The 20267-nt window shown below is 37.9% G+C and overlaps 1 protein-coding gene across 1 annotated transcript; it reads left to right on the top strand.

Moving 5' to 3' along the window:
* The first annotated feature begins 4474 nt into the window (after nt 1–4474).
* Nucleotides 4475–19859, top strand: atp1b1b (ATPase Na+/K+ transporting subunit beta 1b). The gene is made up of 6 exons (XM_066658513.1): nt 4475–4793; nt 12629–12757; nt 16633–16788; nt 17201–17385; nt 17812–17895; nt 18077–19859. Exons 1-6 carry the CDS (start codon nt 4700–4702, stop codon nt 18335–18337), a joined length of 909 nt encoding a protein of 302 aa, XP_066514610.1. The 5' UTR covers nt 4475–4699; the 3' UTR covers nt 18338–19859.
* The last annotated feature ends 408 nt before the right edge of the window (nt 19860–20267 follow it).

The following is a 20267-nucleotide window of genomic DNA, read 5'->3' as shown; positions in this document are numbered from 1 at the left end:
AGTATGTAAATGACAAATATTATCAGCTTCATGACTAATTGATATATCTCAATACTGTCCTCCTTATAATAATCACTCAATATCATGCTGAGAAGCCTTTTTTAAATAATGTGCACTCTTTATTCACCTGCTCTAACAAACTAGACTGTATTCATAAAGAAGCTGATAAGCTGAACACGCGTTTTAAAACATAATTAACAAACTCTGTAGTACAGTAAAGAGTGTGTTGAAAAACTGTGGACAAGGCTGGTTTCCTGTTACAAAGGCTACAGAGTACTATTCATTCATCTTCATGCAGCTCTTTATGGTGTGTATAAACACTGTCAGTCAACACATAAATGTGAAACATTATCAAGGCGTCAAGTCATAACTAGCTATTGTTAGCATTTAGGTGATCTACAAAAAATATTATTTAACCCATTAACTAGTTTGTCTAATCAAATGCTCTTTGAATTATTTCAACAAATCCATATATGGCTGGTTGCATTGAGAAAAAAAAATGGAAGCAAATTTTCACATTTAATTTTTAACTTTAATATACAAATTCTTGTTTTGTAACATTGTTCATTTAAATTTATGAGCTGAGACAAATGGTTGCAAAAAATATGTTTGAGTTTAACGCCATTGACATGCTTTAAATTTATTTATCACTGGTTTATAAAGAGGACCTTCATATTGCTGTAGGCTTCATATTCCACATATTTCTACTTTCGTTGTGCATTGACTGCAACTGCTTATCCAATTCAGGGTTGTGAAGAGTGTGGTGCCTACACGGAATCACTGGGTGCAAGGCAGGAACACGCCAGTACGTCCTAGGACGACACACACTCACACATTCACTCACACACTCACACCTATGGACACTTTTGAGTCGCCAATCCACCTACCAACATGTGTTTTTGGATTGTGGAGAGAAAAAAGAGCACCTGGAAGAAACCTACACAGGGAGAACACACCAAACTCTTCACAGACAGTCACCAGGAGCAGGGCTTGAACCCACAACCCCTGGCCTCCTATGTTTACTTTATAATACAAAAATTCAACATTGATATATTTACCAGTAGTACCTTGTTTGTCAGCTTGATTTGCAGATATGTATGTGTTAAATGTATGTGTATGTGTGATCCTATTTTTGAAAACACAACAAAAGATACACCTCTTTGAATTACAACTTGGCATTAGTATCTGAGCAGAGTTTGATCTCTGTACTGTAGGATCTGTACACCATTAAAGTTGTAGAACAATTCCACCAACTGAAACATAGTTCCACCTTGTGAAAAGGACCATGAAACCTAATAACCATTAAATTCAATTTAAAAATATCTTTCCGAATTTGCTATGTACTCTCCTCCTAGCTTTCTCCTTTCCAGCATTCCCAGAGCCTAATAAATTAAACTGTAAATCCATCAAAGAATAAATACACAGAGTGCATTTGCTTAACTGGCTTAGGTACATCCCAGATGTACTTCATATATTTGTATCAAGCAAAAATGGGCAAATATTCCACTTGCAAAACTGCAACAATTGTATTCTCAGTCTTCAATATATCTAAAAAGGTTATTTAATGTAAGAGTTGTAAACCAGCCTGTGTTTAAAGCACATAAAATCATTTAAATATTCAATGAATAAAGAGAAATCTGTATGCAAGGGACAAGGCCCAAAATCTGAATGGGTTGGCTGTGGTCTTTGGGCTCTAATTGGCACTGAATTATAAGCAGACATGATTCTGTAGTGGAAATCACTGCATGGGCTCAGAGACATTTCCCAAATCTATTGTCTGTGAACACATTATGTTGCTGCATCCAAAACTAAGAAATGCCAAGAAGAAACCATATATAAACAGGATTCAAAAATGTAGGAGCCTTTTCTGGGACCAAGCTTATTTAAGATGGACAGAGACAAAGTGGAAAAGTGTCCTCTGGTACAACAAATCAGAATTGTTCTGGGAAATCATGAATGTCGGATTCTCTGGGCTAAATAGGAGAGGGACCATCCAGCTTGTTAAAACAGCATCCACGATGATACTGGGGTGCATCGGTGCACATGGCATGGGTGACTTGCACACTTGTGAAGGCACTGTTAATGCTGAATGAGAGCTAAACTAGTCCTGACCTGTCACCTGTTGAAAACCTTCAACATTTATGAAATAGGGGGAAAAAAACTATAAATGTTGAGCAGCTAAAATCCTATAACAAGCCAGAATAGGAAAACATTTCACTTTCAAAACTGCAGCATTTCTTCTTCTTTCCAAAATGTTTATACAGTTTATACACACAAAAGAAGAGGTGATGCAACACAATCGCTAACACGCCCCTATCCAAATGTTTTGCATCAAATCCTGTATGGGGATATATATATATTTAAAAAAAACTAACAAGCAAGCAAAAAAACCTTTTTCGGTTTCAAAATTTGAAATTAGGCACAGCACATTTTATGCATAGGATTTGTATTAAAGAATAACTTTTCAATCCTATCACATGGTGCTCAATTTATTCTATCACTCATATTTCAGGACAACAAAGACAGAACTATATTATATTTATGTATATATCAGAAAATACACAGGATGACTATATCCATGTTACAATGAGGCTATGCACAATGTTCAGAATAAAGTTTCATTATATCAGCGGTCATCATATATGCACGATGCTCTATTGTAAACACTTTAAGGTTCCTAAGAGGTATTCGGATTGTCCTTGGAAGAAAGTTCATTCATTATCTGTAACCGCTTATCCAGTCCAGGGTCGCGGTTGGTGCAGAGCCTACCTGGAATCATTGGGCGCAAGGCCAGTCCTTCACAGGGCAACACAGACACACACACACATTCACTCACACACTCAAACCTACGGACACTTTTGAGTCACCAGTCAACCTACCAATGTGTGTTTTTGGACTGTGGGAGGAAACCGGAGCACTCGGAGGAAATCCACGCAGACACGGGGAGAACACAGCACACTCCTCACAGACAGTCACCCAGAGCTGTGATCGAACCCACAACCTCCAGGTCCCTGGAGCTGTGTGACTGCGACACTACCTGCTGCGCCACTGTGCCGCCCTGGAAGAAAGTTTCATATATAAAATTTGCATAACATGAAGGTTTATACATTACATGGCAACTACATTTTATTGCTACAAATATCCCTTTTTTGGCTCTTTTATTTTTAAGGGCAATGGTGATTAAACATTATTTAGGGGGTCTACTGTGACGTGACCAAATAATAAGTGTGCTCATTAAAGGAACACTATGAAAGAGTGTTTTTTGCTCCTTCGGCTCGCCCAGTGTAATACTTTATTACTGCACTGTACTAAAATCAAGGGGGGCAGGTGCTGGTTTCCTACCCTTTTACAAAGTAATATAATGCAGTTTCTGCAGTGCTGAGCTCAGAGTAGCAATTACAGAGGCTCTGTTCTCCCTGTCACAGATCAGTGAAGCATCACAACATCTTTGAAGCTGTAATTTTAAGGAAAAAAACCCTGGCAATGTTCCTTTAATAATTTAAATGAAGCAACAATAACATTATGACCACCTCCTTGTTTCTACACTCAGTGTCATTCTCTCAGCTCCACCTACCATTCAGGAGCTCGTTTTAGTTCTACAATACAGAGTTTATTATATTTGTTGCTCTGCATTCTTCCACTTTCACTCTGTTTTTCAGTGATCAAGACCGACACAGGGCAGGTATGATTTGGGTGGTGGATCATTCTCAGAGCTGCAGTGACACTGACGTGGTATTGATGTATTAATGTGTTGTGAGGGTATGAGTGGATCAGACACAGCAGTGCTCCTGGAGTTGTTAACAACTTCAGTTCATTGCTACTGTCTCTGACTTTACATCTGCAAGGTAGACCAATGAGCTAGGTGTGTCTAACAAAGTGGACAATCTGCGGATACAGTGTTTAAAAATTACAGCAGCACTGCTGTATCTGATCCACTTGTACCAGAACAGCACACACCACAATGTCAGTGTCATTGCGGCTTAAATCATACCTGCTCCGAGGTAGTCCTGAAATTGAAGGACAAACAACCTATGTAGTGCAACAAGGGGAGTACAGTCTGTAACTGTAAAACTACAAAGCGCCCCTGTATGTTCAGTGGAGCTGATGTTACGATCATCAATATTATGGTTGATCAGTATTTAATATGTAGGACCATGGGAGAGTATATATTCCTGCTGGACATATAGAAGGTAAAATGACAAAAAGAACGTGAGCTCAAATGATTGTGCACAAAAGCCGTGAAGTTGGGGAAAATTATGTAATTGATAGTTGCATTTATATAAGTATATCTTCAAAATAAAAAAAAAGCATCAGACCTTATTGCACTGCTCCTGCACTCCTTGCATTTACGTCACGAGGTGTGAAATACCTCCCCCTTACGCCGCACTAGTGACAAAAAAGACATTTGCGTTGCATCAACGCGTCTCTGTAGTAAAGCGTTTCTCCCGTCAGAGTCGCGGTCACGTGACTGGAACGTTAATACGCGGTTGGTGGTCGCGGTCCGGAGCGGGGTTCTGGGGTTCTGTGGGCGTGTCTACGCGCTGGGACGGATATATGGCGCGGGCACCTTGCAGACACCCGGGTACTGCTCCGTGTCCTGGCGAGAACGGTGCTCCAAAGGACGAAGAGATCGTAGTAACTTGAGCGAGCCTTTGCAACTCCCCGCAATACGGACATTAACTAGAACTCCCTTCTAAGCATGCCTGCTCAAAATAAAGACGATGGAGGATGGAAGAAATTTATGTGGAATTCAGAAACGAGGGAGTTGATGGGGCGCACTGGTAGTAGCTGGGGTAAGTGCTATACACATTTGCGAAGCTTCGTCTGTTGCCATTCGTTAATTCTTCTAAACGACGTGGGATGATTTGTTGCCATTACCGCTGGGTGCCCGAGAGCCGTGTCTCCACCGCATGCCGTCTGCTTCGCGTCTCGTCACGAAGCAACCTGTTAGATTTGACTTTGCAGCAAACGTTTCACGGACTTAGGAGGTCTATGACACAGTCGGATAATTGACAGCACGCGTTGACTGAAATAAAAACGACCCGACTAATCTGTAAAGAGAGGGCAACAATATTTAAAAGATTTAAATGCCTTCATTAACAGTTACAATCGATGTCGCAGGTCCGTTTTCCTCGTTGAGAATCTCACCTGCCTGATACCAGACTTTAGAAGCAGCGTATTTAAAAAGTTATACGGCTTCGTGTACCAATATGTTTTCATTTTGGCAGAATTTATAACGCGATTCTCACCGAGGGCTAGAAGGTCATCAAGAGGACAGTAGCAGGCTCCTATCCACGCTGAAGGAGCACACTTCACCCTCTTTTAGGAAAAGTCATTTGGATGATTTTGCTACTCACAGGAGGCAGGTTTGCTACGTTATTACGTGAAAACACGAAAACATATGACCTCAGTGAACCGGGGTTCGACGTAAAGAATATATGTAGCGTGTGTGGGAGGAAACGTACGCTGCCTTCCCACATCCCAACAGTTTCATATATGTGTCATGACATTTCAATGCTGTTTATTGAAGATGGGGTCTACATTGAAAGGGTTAAAAATGCATCATTGTCCAAGGTGACTCAAGGTGAAAGGCCTAGTCTTTTGGGTCTTAGGAACGACACTGCTCATCTAACGTTTCACATTGACTGGTGAGTTGGCATCCCTGAGGATCAACAATAGCCGCTCATTGATTATAGTGCCTTTTCCTCCGGTATGGTACCTTTACAAACGTGACCATCTTCCAGCCCTCACATGTTTGTTTGCTTGTTTTTCTTTTTTGTGGACATTTTTTAAAAATCAAAACTCAAAAAGTGGTCCAGTTTAGTCCTGTAGACTGAATTCGGCGCAGTTGTGAAGTTGAAGTGAAGTGTAAAACAGATCTATTAAATGTAAAGTAAATTAAAGGAACTCTCGCCAGTGCAGGGCTGTATTTTTACAGTAGTTAACTGTAACTTGTAATGTTCCTAATTTGAAAAAGCTGTAACCATATATTTCAAGGTAAATTACTGGCAGTTTTAATTACGTATCTTCTGTGCGAAACATTTTGACACTTTGGTTCTGGAATAAGTAAAAATACTCATTTAAGAAAAAACGTACAAAAAATAAATACACTTTGTGCTTAAAATAGTTTTTAAAACAATCCCAGACACAGTTTAATATGTGGGCTATAGCAAACAGAAAATTCTCGCATTTTATCCTCTGTGTTTGTCCTGTCCCCCACGGTATAGACACATTCACTTTCCCAAAAAAATGGCATATGATACATATATATGTCTGACAGAGGAAATACGTATTTGTAAAACTTTGCTGTGTGTCTCTGAGGCTAAACTAACTTATCAAAGTGAACTGCACGCTCAAGTTATTATCTGTAGCTACAAATAAATAAAGCAACTTCTTTTTGAGGCCTAGTGCTAAATTACATTAGTCTACTCACTAGTTCTGGGGTTGTGGGCTCAAACCCTGCCTTGGGTCATTCTGGGTACTCGTTTTCATATATGAACTACAGAAAATGTCCAGAGAATCAAGCGTGCATATTTTCGGAAGTTGCCTTTTCACACGTTAGAGAATTTTAGCGTCGGATATGTTTTCACAGCTGGAAATGTTTACTGTGGTATATGCATGGGATGGCACCTGTGTAGCGCATAGTGAATTCACGGTGAATTCTCTGGAACAACACCTGCTCTATAAAAAACATGGGCTCTTTCTATTTTCACTTGAATAATGATGCACTTTAAGCGGCATTTTAATGTGTACAACTTGCTATGTATAATCATAACATTTTTAATATGCTAATATCTGCCTATCTTAGCCAATGTGGCTATAAACCATATGCTTTGTTCCTGCTGTAAGATTTACACAGATTACTTTATTTATTTCAATACACCTTAGTGAAGAAAGCAAAGTAGGTGGAGCATTAGCTTATTACATAGCAAGCTGCTTATTTATAGATAATTTATAGCTTATACAGAAACGTAATGGATCATGATTATACTAAGCATATGTGTGAAACCAATTAAACCTTTTAAATGTTCACAACGTGCTCTCCCCACTAACTGCATGCACAAGCGGTGAGTAGTTTAAAAGACAAGGTTAAAGTTTTCGTCAGGGTCAAAACTGACCAATGAAAGTTCTGTAATGAAAAGATAGTGGCAATGATATATTGGACGTTTGTTTTAGACATAGTTGATTTAACACTAATCGTCACACTACACTCTCAGAAAAAAAGGTACAGTAGAGGTACATTATTGGTCACTAAAATTACAATAGTGTAAATGTACCTTTAAAGGTACAACAGTGTTTAAAAGTCCAGTTGTGTTCCTTAAAGGTGCATTACAATCTCTTCTCCAGAAGGAGAGGGGTATATTTGTAAGTTTTCATTATAGAACTTTGTCAAATAGGGGCGGCACAGTCACACAGTTCCAGGGACCTGGAGGTTGTGGGTTCGAGTCCCGCTCCGGGTGACTGTCTGTGAGGAGTTTGGTGTGTTCTGCCTGTGTCCGCATGGGTTTCCTCCGGGTGCTCTGGTTTCCTTCCACGGTCCAAAAACACACGTTTAGAAGACTGGCGCCCCTTCCAGGGTGTGTTCCCACTTTGCGCCCATCGATTCCGGGTAAGCTCCAGACCCACCCAGACTCTGAACTGCATAAGCAGCTAAAGATAATGAATGAATGAACCTTGTCAAATTAAAAAAAACAACATAATATTAGTCCTGTAGATGAAATGGGGTCTATGAAATCAACACAACTTCTAAAATCTACAATTATAATACAATAATGTACAATTATGTTTCGAATTGAAAAGTACTAACATGTACCCTTGAGGGTACCACCACAGAGACAGCAAAAGTCACCACCACAATGACACATTTTCCGACCGTGCAGAAATAAATTGAATGCAGGTGAATTTCCTGTGTGTGGACAGAAAGCAGTCATGGAGTAAATGATGGGCTTCTAACCACACTTCTATCTAGGCCAGTGAACACCACCACACTTCTTTCCTAAATTGTGAGTCAAGCTATTCTTAAACATGTATGTAAGTGCACTCTTTTGCAAAGGACGCAGATTAGACATGCTTAATCTAAAATGATGTACCAATAAAATGCTACTGTTTTCAGTATAACACCAACACAATGTCATCTGCTATTTCTGCACTGCACTCATAAAGTGTTGAAAAAAAAATACTGCCAGGAGTTAGTAGATAAATGTAAATTCTTAGAAATATTCTCACCTTTTTCTGTGCCTGCTTATTATACAGTTTTAAATGAATGCACAATAAACCGCATGCACAAGAAGTGAGCAGTCAAAAAAACGTTAAAGCTTTCAGCAAGGTCAAGAAAAAAGCTGACAAATGAAAGTTCGGTAATGAAAAGGTCTTGGCAAGGGAGTATTGAATTTTTTTTTTTTTTGACACTGTTAATTTTATAGTCTTGAATTTACACTGGTCAATTTAATATGTGTGGACATAAAAGAAATCGGCAGAGTGGCCTGCAGACAAAGAGACAACGATTTCCTGCCAGCTAGAGTCTTTATTAATAGATGTGGTATCTCATAAAGAGAGATTTTTTTCATCAGTACAGTAATTACATGGCGCTAAAGTAAAGATATTTGAATCTTAATTTTGTATAATAAATTTGATCAAAACATTCATTCATTATCTGTAACCGCTTATCCAGTTCAGGGTCGCGGTGGGTCCAGAGCCTACCTGGAATCACTGGGCGCAAGGCAGGAATACACCCTGGAGGGGGCACCAGTCCTTCACAGAGGAACACAGACACACACACACATTCACTTTTTGAGTCGCCAATCCACCAACTAACGTGTGTTTTTGGACTGTGGGAGGAAACCGGAGCACCCAGAGGAAACCCACATGGACAACACACCAACTCCTCACAGACAATGACCTGGAGCGGGAATCGAACTCACAACCTCTAGGTCCCTGGAGCTGTGTGACTGCGACACTACCTGCTGCACCACCGTGCCGCCCTTGATCAAAACACTATATTTGAATTAGATTATTTGAATTTTGTATATATTTAAATTGTTTTTGAATGGCATTGGAAATATTTAGTGGTGTAATTAATTAATTTGAATTTTAATATGCTTATTTGTGTGTTTGGACTTATAAAGTGATGAAAAATTCAGATTTAAATAAAAAATTCTGATACATAAATTCAAACCTCTCAAATTCTGACCTCAGGCTAGAAGTGAACTATCCAGAGAAATATATTTTAAACAAAAACAAATTCAGATAAATATAAACATCCTTCTAACTGAGCATATTATCAAATTAGCATAATTGCCAAACCTACACACACTAGACTTTCCCCCAGTTCTGAATAATAGTCTGTGAAATCATTCCTAATTAGAAATAAAATCCCGAATCATGAATTCTCTTACTGCTTTTAATCATCCTACATGCAAATCTAGTTGATGGAGTTTTGGTGCTACAGCCACTCACACATCAACAAGAAACTGCTAAGCCAGTCTTGTTAGGGACAGTGTGTTATGGACGTGGGTTTAGCTGCTAATCATTTATACCAAACACATTGAATAGTCCCTGACAGAGTGCTATGATTTCATTTTTTATTAATTTTTTTGTATCTAGATCTATTTTTATTTAATTTTAGATAATGGTGACAATGACTGATTTTAATCTAGTTATAGTGTCTACTGCCAATGTTAAACCAACATGACTTTGAGGATCCAGTGCAGAACAGTCACAAAAAAACTGCTACTTTTTTGCATAATCCTCCCATGTTTTTATATCTTTCCCTCAAATGCATATTCATAAGAAGAAACATGCATTTTGTAGTTTTCCACAAAACCGTTTTATCAAATAGCTTCCTCATGTTCCTCAAGCCATCTGTGATCCACACTGGACAGGAAGCAAGCTTAGTCTGGGTCTAAACAGCAGAATATACACTGAACGATCACGGGATTAGGAACACCAGGGCTGTATCAAGCTTTTCAAAAGTGGGGGTGTCCTGGGATGGGGAAGTAAAATTCATACATATTCAGATTAGACTATTTAGAAAATGCTGACGTTGTTACTGACAGTAAATTTTGCTTCACTAATTCAGCATGATGTATTTTTCATTCTACCTGTTGACTCTTCTTCAAAAATCCTGCAGGACAGGAGAATGTTCCTATACTTTTCCTATATTGTTTTCTATTCCTTTTCCTATAATGTTCCTATACTCACTGACACACCTCGTTTGCTCGCTTCAAAATCTGTAGCTCTCGTTTTCTTGTCGCTGTCGGTACCTGATGCATTTGCTGTGATTGGCTGAAAAGTTGTCTAGGTGTTCGTCTCTGTGTGTGTGAGCGTGCCTAGAGTTGCCAACTAGTAGTGATGTGAGGATCGATACTGAAATATAGATACCTCCGATACCAGTCCTTTATGCTCTTAAATCAGTTCTCAAATAAAAAAAATCAATACTTTTGATACTTCAGTCATTTGAGGTAATGTGTATCATTAACAGGAACACAGTGGAATGTAACTAAACTATTGAAATCTTATCTAAATGATACGTGGTTGGTAGGAACTACTTTTTCTTCCGCCTGGGTAAGTGCATAATGTGTAAGCGCAATGGCGTCTGTAGACAGACACAATGGCAGAGCATAAATGGAGTCATGTTTGGAGTTATTTCAGCTTCTGTTGAAGCTATTGTTATTTACATGTTCAGTATATTCATGTTAACCTGTTCATATATCCTGAATGAATAAAATGCATGTTTTCATTTTTATAGTAGTTCCTTATAATAAAATATTAATTTATTGGAATGGTTTTATTATTTTACTTATTTTCTTCCTTTAGTGTTTGAAACACCATTTTCACATATTTTGCATGATTGTGTCTTCTGATTTTTCTGTTGTTTTATTGAATTATTGAGTTTTATTGGTTGTTCTGTTGAATTAGTCATTCATTGTCTGAAACCATTCATCCAGTTCAGTGTTGCGGTGGGTCCGGAGCCTACCCGGAATCATTGGGCGCAAGGCAGAAACACTGGGGGCGCCAGTTTTTCACAGGGTGACACACACTCACACATTTGCTTACACACTCACACATATGGACACTTTTTTGAGTCGCTAATTCACCTACACACGTGTTTTTGGATCATGGGAGGAAACCAGATCACCCGGAGGAAACCCATGCGGACACAGCGAGAACACACCAAACTTCTCACAGTCAGTCACCCGGAGCGGGACTTAAACCCACAACCTCTAGGTCCCTGGAGCTGTGTGACTTCGACAGTACCTGATACGCGACTGTGCCGTCCCGTTGTTGTATTAGCTCGACTATATTGTAAATGTGGCAGCTACCTCAATATGCTTCAGAGTTTAAAATAAATAAAGAAATAGCTCTGACGGTTTGTATTCTTTGATCAAATCAAAGCTATGATTTGCTATTGAAAAGCACTACTTTTTTTTTTTTTGGGGGGGGGGGGGGGGGTGGAATTGTGTTTCAGCAAAAGTTTGCTACGTCCATGATCTACATTCATTGTCCATTTTATCAGTTGCACTGATCATACATCACTACAGGAGCACTTTCTAGTTCTACAATTACAGACTGTAGTCCACCAGTTTCTCTGCATAATTTCTATTCCCTATTTCATCCTGCTCTTAAGTGGTCAGGACCCCCACAAAGCAGATATGGTCTGCAATGAAAATGATGTGCTGGTGATGTGTTAGTGTTAGTGTTAGATGTGTGTGTAGTGTGTAGTGTATGAGTGGATCAGGCACAGCAGGGCTGGTAAATTTCTAAAACCTTTGGTGTCACTGCTGGACTGAGAATAGTCCATCAACTAACAATATCCAGCAAGGAGCATCCTTTGGGTGGTGTCCTCTGGTCACAGATGATTGACCAACAAGGTAGGTGTGTCTAACCCTACGTTCACACTAGCAGGCATCAAGTCGCTTACGTCACCCCAAATTGGGTGTGTGTGTCGAGACTGCTTGTGTTGCTGCCGGGGGAGGCGTGTGTTCAGAGAGCACAAGCAAGCCGAAATTCCGACCCTGTGTCTACGATTGGTTCAAAGAATTTCTTGCAGCCACTTGTTTAGAATGTCACCTCACCATGTCATAACTCATTTGCTTAAAGTTGAGAAAATCTCAGCTTGATTTGTCTCTTACTGCTTATCGATGAATCCGGGCTACATATCTCGCTCTTACATACGAAACGACTGGATGCTTGTGGCTTTGTCGCCTGCTGGTGTGAACACATGGTAAGTAAGTGTGGACAGTGAGTGAACACACTGTTTAAAAACTCAAGCAGCATTGCTGTGTCAGATCCACTCGTACTAGCGCAACACACACTATCTCACACAGTGTCACTGCAGCACAGAGAAAGATCATTCTGCTCTGTTTGGGTCCTGATCTTTGAAGAGCAGAAATGTCAATATGATTGTATGCAAAGCAACAGATGGACTACTGTCTGTAACTGTAGAAGTACAAAATGCACATGTATGGTCAGTGGAGCTGATAAAATGGACAATGACTGTACAGTCAGGGTAGGTGTTCCTAATAAATTTTGAGTGTAGACAAAATACACAGTTGTAATCATAATGGAATCTAAATTGTTTCTTTAGCATTCACAGATTAAAACATATTTTGTGTCTTTCTCTCCATAGCCAAAATCCTTCTGTTCTATGTCATCTTCTATGGCTTCCTTGCTGGAATCTTCATCGGCACCATCCAGGCTCTGCTTCTTACCTTGAACAGCTACAAACCCACCTGGCAGGACAGAATTGCTCCTCCAGGTAAAGACCGTCTTATAGATCATTAGAAATCCCACACATTATTCCCATTATGTTATCACCTAAGACAACAGAGTGGTTCCTAGCTATAAGTGGTATAAGCAGATGCGTAGGGCCCCTGAGTGAACATGGGGTGCTGTAAGTACACAGGATCTTTTTCTTTCATTTTATTTAGCAGAAATATTATTTGGTGATTAAGGACAGCGAGCTCATGGCCATGGTTGTTAAAATTGATCAAGCTTTTGCACTGGGGCTGTGGGTCTTGTAGGACTTTAGAGGCATGCAGGTTTTATACGTTGCCACAGTAATGTAGGATAAAGCTCAGAGGGAAAAAGGTGAAATATGTAAATGGCAGAAGAGCAAACAAGAAGAGCATTTATTTGGCACAAACTATTGGTGAAAAAATATATAGTGTAAATTTATTTGATAATTAACTGAAGCCATGTAGTTTGATTAAAAATGGTCGTATAATTAGCAAGGGTCTTAACATTATTTGCTAGTTTTTCAGCAATAAATATTCAACTGAAGTTATTTCACTTCATTAGGTTGAGCAGTGAAATATGATTTTTTTTTTTTAACAAAATGACTATCAAATAATCAACTGTGATATTTATTACAAAATTTTTCAGAATGTTTTAATCAACCACTTTTTACAACTCATGTCACAAAGCAGCTTTACAGAATTCCAGTAATCAGAGCAAAAGATCAACAAAACCACAAAGTCCCAGGTGAGCAAGCCAAAGGTGACAGTGGAAAACCTTGAGAGGAACCAAAACACATAACTGGGACACATCCCATCTTCTTCCTGATCAAACAACAGATAGATGTTAGCATTATCACCACAAAAGTCTGTTGTCTCAGGTGAACTGATATAATTATAGTAGTGATGAAAGAATGATGAAAGTAATGATGGTTTGCGGCAATAATATTGATAGTGGAAACTTAGGCAATAATGCTAATTATAATAATAGTGATAATAGCATCAATATTAAGGTTACTAAATTTTGTGCAGTCATTAAGTTTGCATTCAGTATGTGTAATGGTTTAAAAGAAAAATTAATCAAATATATATTTCAACATGATAATTCCATAGGGTGTATTTGGGTATTTTCTGTGTATTTGCTGGATACTTTGCTTTTATTATATTTCTAATTGTCATAAGAAAATATTTTGATGCATCAGTTGAAAAGCTTTCAAAAACATTGAATTATAAACAGCCACGTTTCTCTTGAATCTACATATTAGCCTGAAATTTGTGGACAAACTGTTTAGCTAGAACATTCCCGAACACTTCATTTCTGAATACAATAGAGTTATTATCACTTATTACAGATATTCTATTTATTTTTGCATTAATAAATAATAATTGTTGCAGAGGGTCCCCCACGTAGAATGATGCTTAGGATTCCGAAAGCATCAGAAAGGACCCTGTAAGACCACGTTGGCACAGTGCGTTCCACAGGATCTTTGCAATATTATGATTGTAACATCAGGCTAAGCTTATAAGGAAGCAACAGAGGGAGCAAATGTTTGAGCTTTGTTTTAACTTGACCACATTTCATCTCACAGACAGTCAAGTGGTGTACATATATTTTAAAAATCGATCATAATTGGAAGCATCATTGGAGTGTCCAAGAACGATTCCACCAAATAACCTTATAAGACTAATAAGTCTTATCACACCTTGCAAACCTAATTAGTCTATAGAGAACCATCAATAACTATTTTAGAGGTGATTATATTTTAAATTTCATTCATATGTTTTGCTCTATGATTCTACATAATTAGAACATTCAATTATTTTATGAACTTTAATGACACACTCTCCATTCAGTCAAATAGAAGGAAATTACTGTACACCAAGCAAAGGTTAATAAATTCGATTCAAAAACACAGGTAATTCATTGCCTCAATAATTTAACTCAAATAGTTCAGGGTTCATAAACTCATATTACATTATTTAAATAAGTGAGAGTCAGTGGTGCATAATGGGAGCATCCAATAGTATCTAGAGCATCTAGAATAATTACTTTAAGATTGAATGTCGTTTCTGCTCAAGGTGTTCACACCAGATAACCAAAGCAAAAAAATTTGCATAGACTATGTCCAAAGGTTTGTAAGCAGCCCTTGTTATTAGTGAATTCATCTACTCAAAGTGCATTCACTATAGACACTGACATGCATCTGTGCGCACACAGCACATTTTAATTATCTAAGTATAACACTTTACATAAGCATTGGTCTGTGGAGTCTGGGGATCAAATGTTCTGGTTTATTTGGAAGTGGAGATTGTACATCAGTACCTGACATAATTACTGTTTTTTTGAATGACATCAAATTCTCACTGAAATGTTCCAATATCTAGTGTAAATCCTTTTCACTTTAAAAGGTAACCAATTTCATTAAAACTGTTAGGTGAGAAAATATTCATAAACATATGGCCATATAGTGTATCTATCTTCACTCTCCAGTTAATTTTCAGTGGAAGCCATTGTAAAAAGGTTTTATTCCAGGTAATTTTTGAGCATTTCTATTGGTCCATTCATGATGACTATTTACCACAATGTGACGGAGAGCTGTTGTGTTCAAAATGTAAAAAAAAAATCAAAATCCACAAAAAATTAAATTATATGTTTTTAATTGGACAGTGACAATATAAAACAATGGAATTTCATGTCTAATTTTTTAGTCTTTTAATTATTTAATAAGAAACGATGTAACTGCTTGTGTTATTTGTTTTATTTTTTGTTAGGAGTTGTATGACAATCTGAACATACAGGTGCATCTCAGTGAATTAGAATATCAACAAAAATTTCATTTATTTCAATAATTAAATTGAAAAAATGAAACTCATATAGATTCATTACCAACAGAGTGATCTATTTCAAGTGTTTATTTCTTTTAATGTTGATGATTATGGCTTACAGCCAATGAAAACCCAAAAGCTTTATCTCCGAATATTATATCAGACCAATTTAAAAGCTACATCTGAAAACAAGGCTTTGGACACTGAGCAACAGTCCAGTCCTTTTTCTACTTGGCCCAGGTGAGACGCTTCTGGCATTGTCTCTGGGTCATGTATGGCTTGACAGAAGGAATGCGACAGTTGTGGCCCATGTCCTGGATACGTCTGTGTGTGGTGGCTCTTGAAGCACTGACTTTCCATTAATACGCTTGGATACAGCATGAGGGTGTCAATGACTCCCTTCTGGACATCTGTCAAGTCATCATCTGTCTCCCCCATGATTGTGTAGCCTACTGAACCAGACTAAGGGACCCTTTTAAAGGCTTTGGAAACCTTTGCAGGTGTTTTGTGTTGATCATTCAAGTTTTCTGAGATAATGACTTTTGGGTTTTCATTGGCTTTAACCATAATCATCAACATTAAGTAAATAAACGCTTGAAATAGAACACACTTTTGTAATGAAGCTATATAATATATTTATTCATTGTCTGTAACCGCTTATCCAGTTCAGGGTCGCGGTGGTTCAAGAGCCAACCCAGAATCATTGGGTGCAAGGCAGGAACACATCTTGGAGGGGGCGACACACACACACACATATGAGTTTCACTTTTTGAATTGAATTTCTAAAATACATGAATTTTTTTGATGATATTCTAATTTAATGAAATGCACCTGTATATAAGGTCAGATTTATGTAGACATTCAGAGACCTCTGAACTGTACAATTAATGTCACTACTGCCCAAGACCAAGAAAATGCACAAATCTTCATCTGCACACATAGTCTGTGTAGTTAATTTATAACATATATTGTAACTGGTTTTCAGTCATCCTACTATGGAAATTTATGTTTACAGTTTGGCTTTGTTTTTTGTTTTTTAACATGCAACTTTTGGATCTTTATCCATATCTAGGCCTCACCCATACACCTAATTCAGAGAAAACAGAACTGGTCTTCAACATCAATGACGTGGCAACGTATATGAAATACACAAAGTCCATCAGCACTTTCCTAGAACCTTACCTTGACGATAAACAAAAAGGCGAAATGGAGTTTGAAGACTGTGGAGGTAGAGAAACCCCAATCTATGAAAATATTTGCCTATACCTTGATTACACATTGCACAACAAAAGCCTAGATATTAGCATGCACAGCAACACTTTGAAAATTATTTTGCATCAAAAACTATTTTAAGATTAGTATGTATCACTCTATACCCTAACACTTAACTGCAGATTCAAATGTACTCATTTATTCTGTCAGTTTACAGTAGTAATTCCTACATCTATTGTATTTATTTATAATTTATTTAGCACTAAAGCAAGTATGACAATAAACAGCTTTTATCTGTTAGAAGGACTCTTTTTGATTTACAATGCTGTATCATTTACTGATATAAAATGCTGATACTGATATAATTTTTAATTAACTTTATATATATAAATACATAATTATGTCCTCCTTTGCCAATATCCTTTCAGAGCAACCAGAAGATTACAAGCACAGAGGAGAACCTGAGGATGATTCAGGTGCTAAAAAGGCCTGTCGATTCAGAAGGACTTTACTTGGGCCTTGCTCAGGCCTTGAGGACAGGGATTTTGGCTTCAGGGAGGGGAAACCCTGCTTGATTGTCAAGCTCAATAGAATTGTGAATTTCAAACCAAAGGTAGGTTTGCATTTGTGTAATGTTACACAAATTTTAGTTCATGTTCCTTGGAACTAATGCAATCTGATTACTTACTCCCATAATATCTGGCTAATATATAACTGAATATGATTTAACATTACAATCTCTTTCACTTCAATGTATAAGTCAATTTTATTTACAAGTAAATAACACCAATGTTAACCTTATATTTAACACTTTAAATAATGGTTTCAGGGGATTTCAAGATTGAATATCTGGAATTGTGAATACTGACAATGTCAGTAGCATTCTTGAAAGGAGTCAAGTGCAGTCTATACTCCCTCATTTAGTACCACTTGTGAAGCTGATATATTGCTGTTTTTATTGTCAAAATGCAAATAAATGTCAATTATTATAGATATTGCAGCTTACATTTAATAACATTTGGGGTATCTTGCTTCCTAGCCCCCACTGTCCAACGAATCTATCCCAGAGGAGGCCATGTACAAAGTCCAGCCCAATGTGATTCCACTGTACTGCCAAAATAAGGTAACCATAATAATAATAATTAAAAAATAATAATAAAAAAATAGAGACTGACACTTTTTTTCATCATGTGTTTAGTGTTACTGTTTAAGACTTTTTTTAATGAAATAGATCCTTAAATCAAATTTTACTCTGATATTTGAATAGTTTTCATTTTGGATTATCCTTCCTTAAACTTTAATAGAGAGAAGAGGATGAGGGAAAGCTTGGGGAGGTGAAATACTATGGCATTGGAGGAGGATTCCCTCTGCAATATTACCCTTACTATGGCAAACTCCTGCAGCCAAAGTACCTCCAGCCTCTGGTGGCCATCCAGTTTGTCAATCTAACCATGAACATGGAGCTTCGCATTGAATGCAAAGTGTTTGGTGAAAACATTCATTACAGTGACAAGGATCGCTTCCAGGGACGATTTGATGTTAAAATTAGAGTGAACAACTTTTGACCTCAGTTATGAGCACAGCACCTTTACTCTCACAGTTTTAAGGGCCATCTTCTGACTTGAGATACACAGGCATCAGTTGTATCTTCCCAGCTGGTATTCCACAGTCTCACCAAGAGGAAGAATGAACATTTGTCACTATACATGTGTCTCATGTCAGAAAGTGGCCTTGCTGAATAGTTTAGCAAAAGGTTCAAAGTTTCTAAACCTAGTCTGTACTAAACCATCAAATATGGGACCTTATGTCATCTGTCTGCTTCAGTGCAAGCTTTTCTGCTTCGATTTAGAATGTAAATGCCTGGAGGATTAGCCATATCATATATTATTCTACTAAAAAATGAAAAACCTAAGGGTCTTATTATTTTAATGTAAATTACAAGTTCATTACAAATGTAGTCAGTACTATTTGTCCCTCTACTACTGTTATTGCCACTATGCGTGGTCGTTCTGCCACTTTATCAATGCACGATAATCACGTATGTAGATTGTTTCAAGCCAAGCCATGTGTGATCCAGCTTTATTTGTCAACTGTGCATATATGTATGTACTTTAACTCACTGAATGTAAAACCAATGTGTCATTTGCATTTTAAGGTATTTTAGATGCGTTTGCCTTTATAATTTGCTTCACTTCAGTAAAATAATAGATGTGTTTCTTCAAATTTTTCTTTCATTTTAAGAAATGGGGAAGAATACTGATTTGATCTCTGAATGTATGTAGATATTACCTTTACAATGAATGAATACTGTCTTAAATGTATTGTAAGTACTGATGCTAAGTGTCTTACATTTGTTTTTCTTCCCCTTTGCTTGCCTTTAGTCTTAACTGAAAACCATACATGGTGTGGTGTATCAGTCAACAAAGAATGTTTTAACTCTGTCAGAAACGTTTCTATACTGCACATGATTTTTTTTCGTTTTGTAGGAACCTGTGTGTGTAGTAATAGCAAAATGATCATACTGGAGATGTAATTATCCTAAGCATAATGACACCCCATTCTGTAGGATGTTTTGTGTATGTGGCAATCAGTGTCTACCATAAAACATCTATCATATTACAGGAGTCCCTTTAACTCCAGTGATGAAAGTTATCTGTGCTTGGTTTCCCAAAAGCCCAGCTTAAAAAAAAAAAAAAAAAACATTTGTAGATGGTAGAGCAAATATGACTGGAAACACTTGAAGTTAAGATTAATTGCACACTGCTTTTGGGAAACATGGCCCTGGACAGAATTAACCAAAATACAATGAGAATAAAATCAGAAGTGACAACATGTTGGTTGAAGAGTGTGGTGTGTTCTCCCAGTGTCTGTGTGGGCTTTCTACAGGGGCTCCAATTTCCTCCCACAGTCTAAAACGCACATAGGTAGGTGGATTGGCTACTCAAAGTTTGTGCGTGTGTGTGTCTCCCTGTAAAGGACTGGCACTCCCTCAACGGTGGGTTCCCACCTTGCGCCCAGTGATTCTGGGTAGGCTCCAGACCCATCACAACCCTGAACTGACTGCACAGTTACAGACCATGACTGAACAATGAGAATAAAATAAGAACTGACAACACGTTGGTTGAGGAGTTTGGTGTGTGTCTGTGTGGGTTTTCTATAGGTGCTCCAGTTTCCTCCTACAAAAAACATGTTGGTAGGTGCATTGGCTGTGTAAAAGTCTCCATAGGTGTGAGCGAGTGAGTGACAGAGTATATATATATTTATATATAAAAAAATCCCGCACTGTGAAGGACTGGTGCCCCCTCCAGGGTGTTCTCCTGCATTGCGCCCAGTGATTCTGGGTAGGCTCAGGACCCACCGCAACCCTGAACTGGATAAGCGGTTACAGACAGTGAATGAATGAATGAAAGAACGAATGAATGATTAAAATTCACTTCTTTAATTCAGCCACCAATATGAAAATTTAAAAAAAGTGCTGCGTATAATAAATCATGA

This window comes from Hoplias malabaricus, chromosome 2, assembly GCF_029633855.1.
Source record: "Hoplias malabaricus isolate fHopMal1 chromosome 2, fHopMal1.hap1, whole genome shotgun sequence".
Taxonomy (NCBI): Eukaryota; Metazoa; Chordata; class Actinopteri; order Characiformes; family Erythrinidae; genus Hoplias; species Hoplias malabaricus.
The sequence above is the reverse complement of the archived record's forward strand: the minus strand, read 5'-3'. Positions and strand labels throughout refer to the sequence as shown.

What these genes read in the sequence shown, in the direction of transcription:
- atp1b1b (XM_066658513.1), top strand. Translation starts at nt 4,700, where the DNA reads ATGCCTGCTCAAAATAAAGACGATGGAGGATGGAAGAAATTTATGTGG. An exon ending in GGACAGAATTGCTCCTCCAG is followed by an intron (nt 12,758 to 16,632) that starts GTAAAGACCGTC and finishes ATCCATATCTAG; the next exon opens with GCCTCACCCATACACCTAAT. An exon ending in CACTGTACTGCCAAAATAAG is followed by an intron (nt 17,896 to 18,076) that starts GTAACCATAATA and finishes AAACTTTAATAG; the next exon opens with AGAGAAGAGGATGAGGGAAA.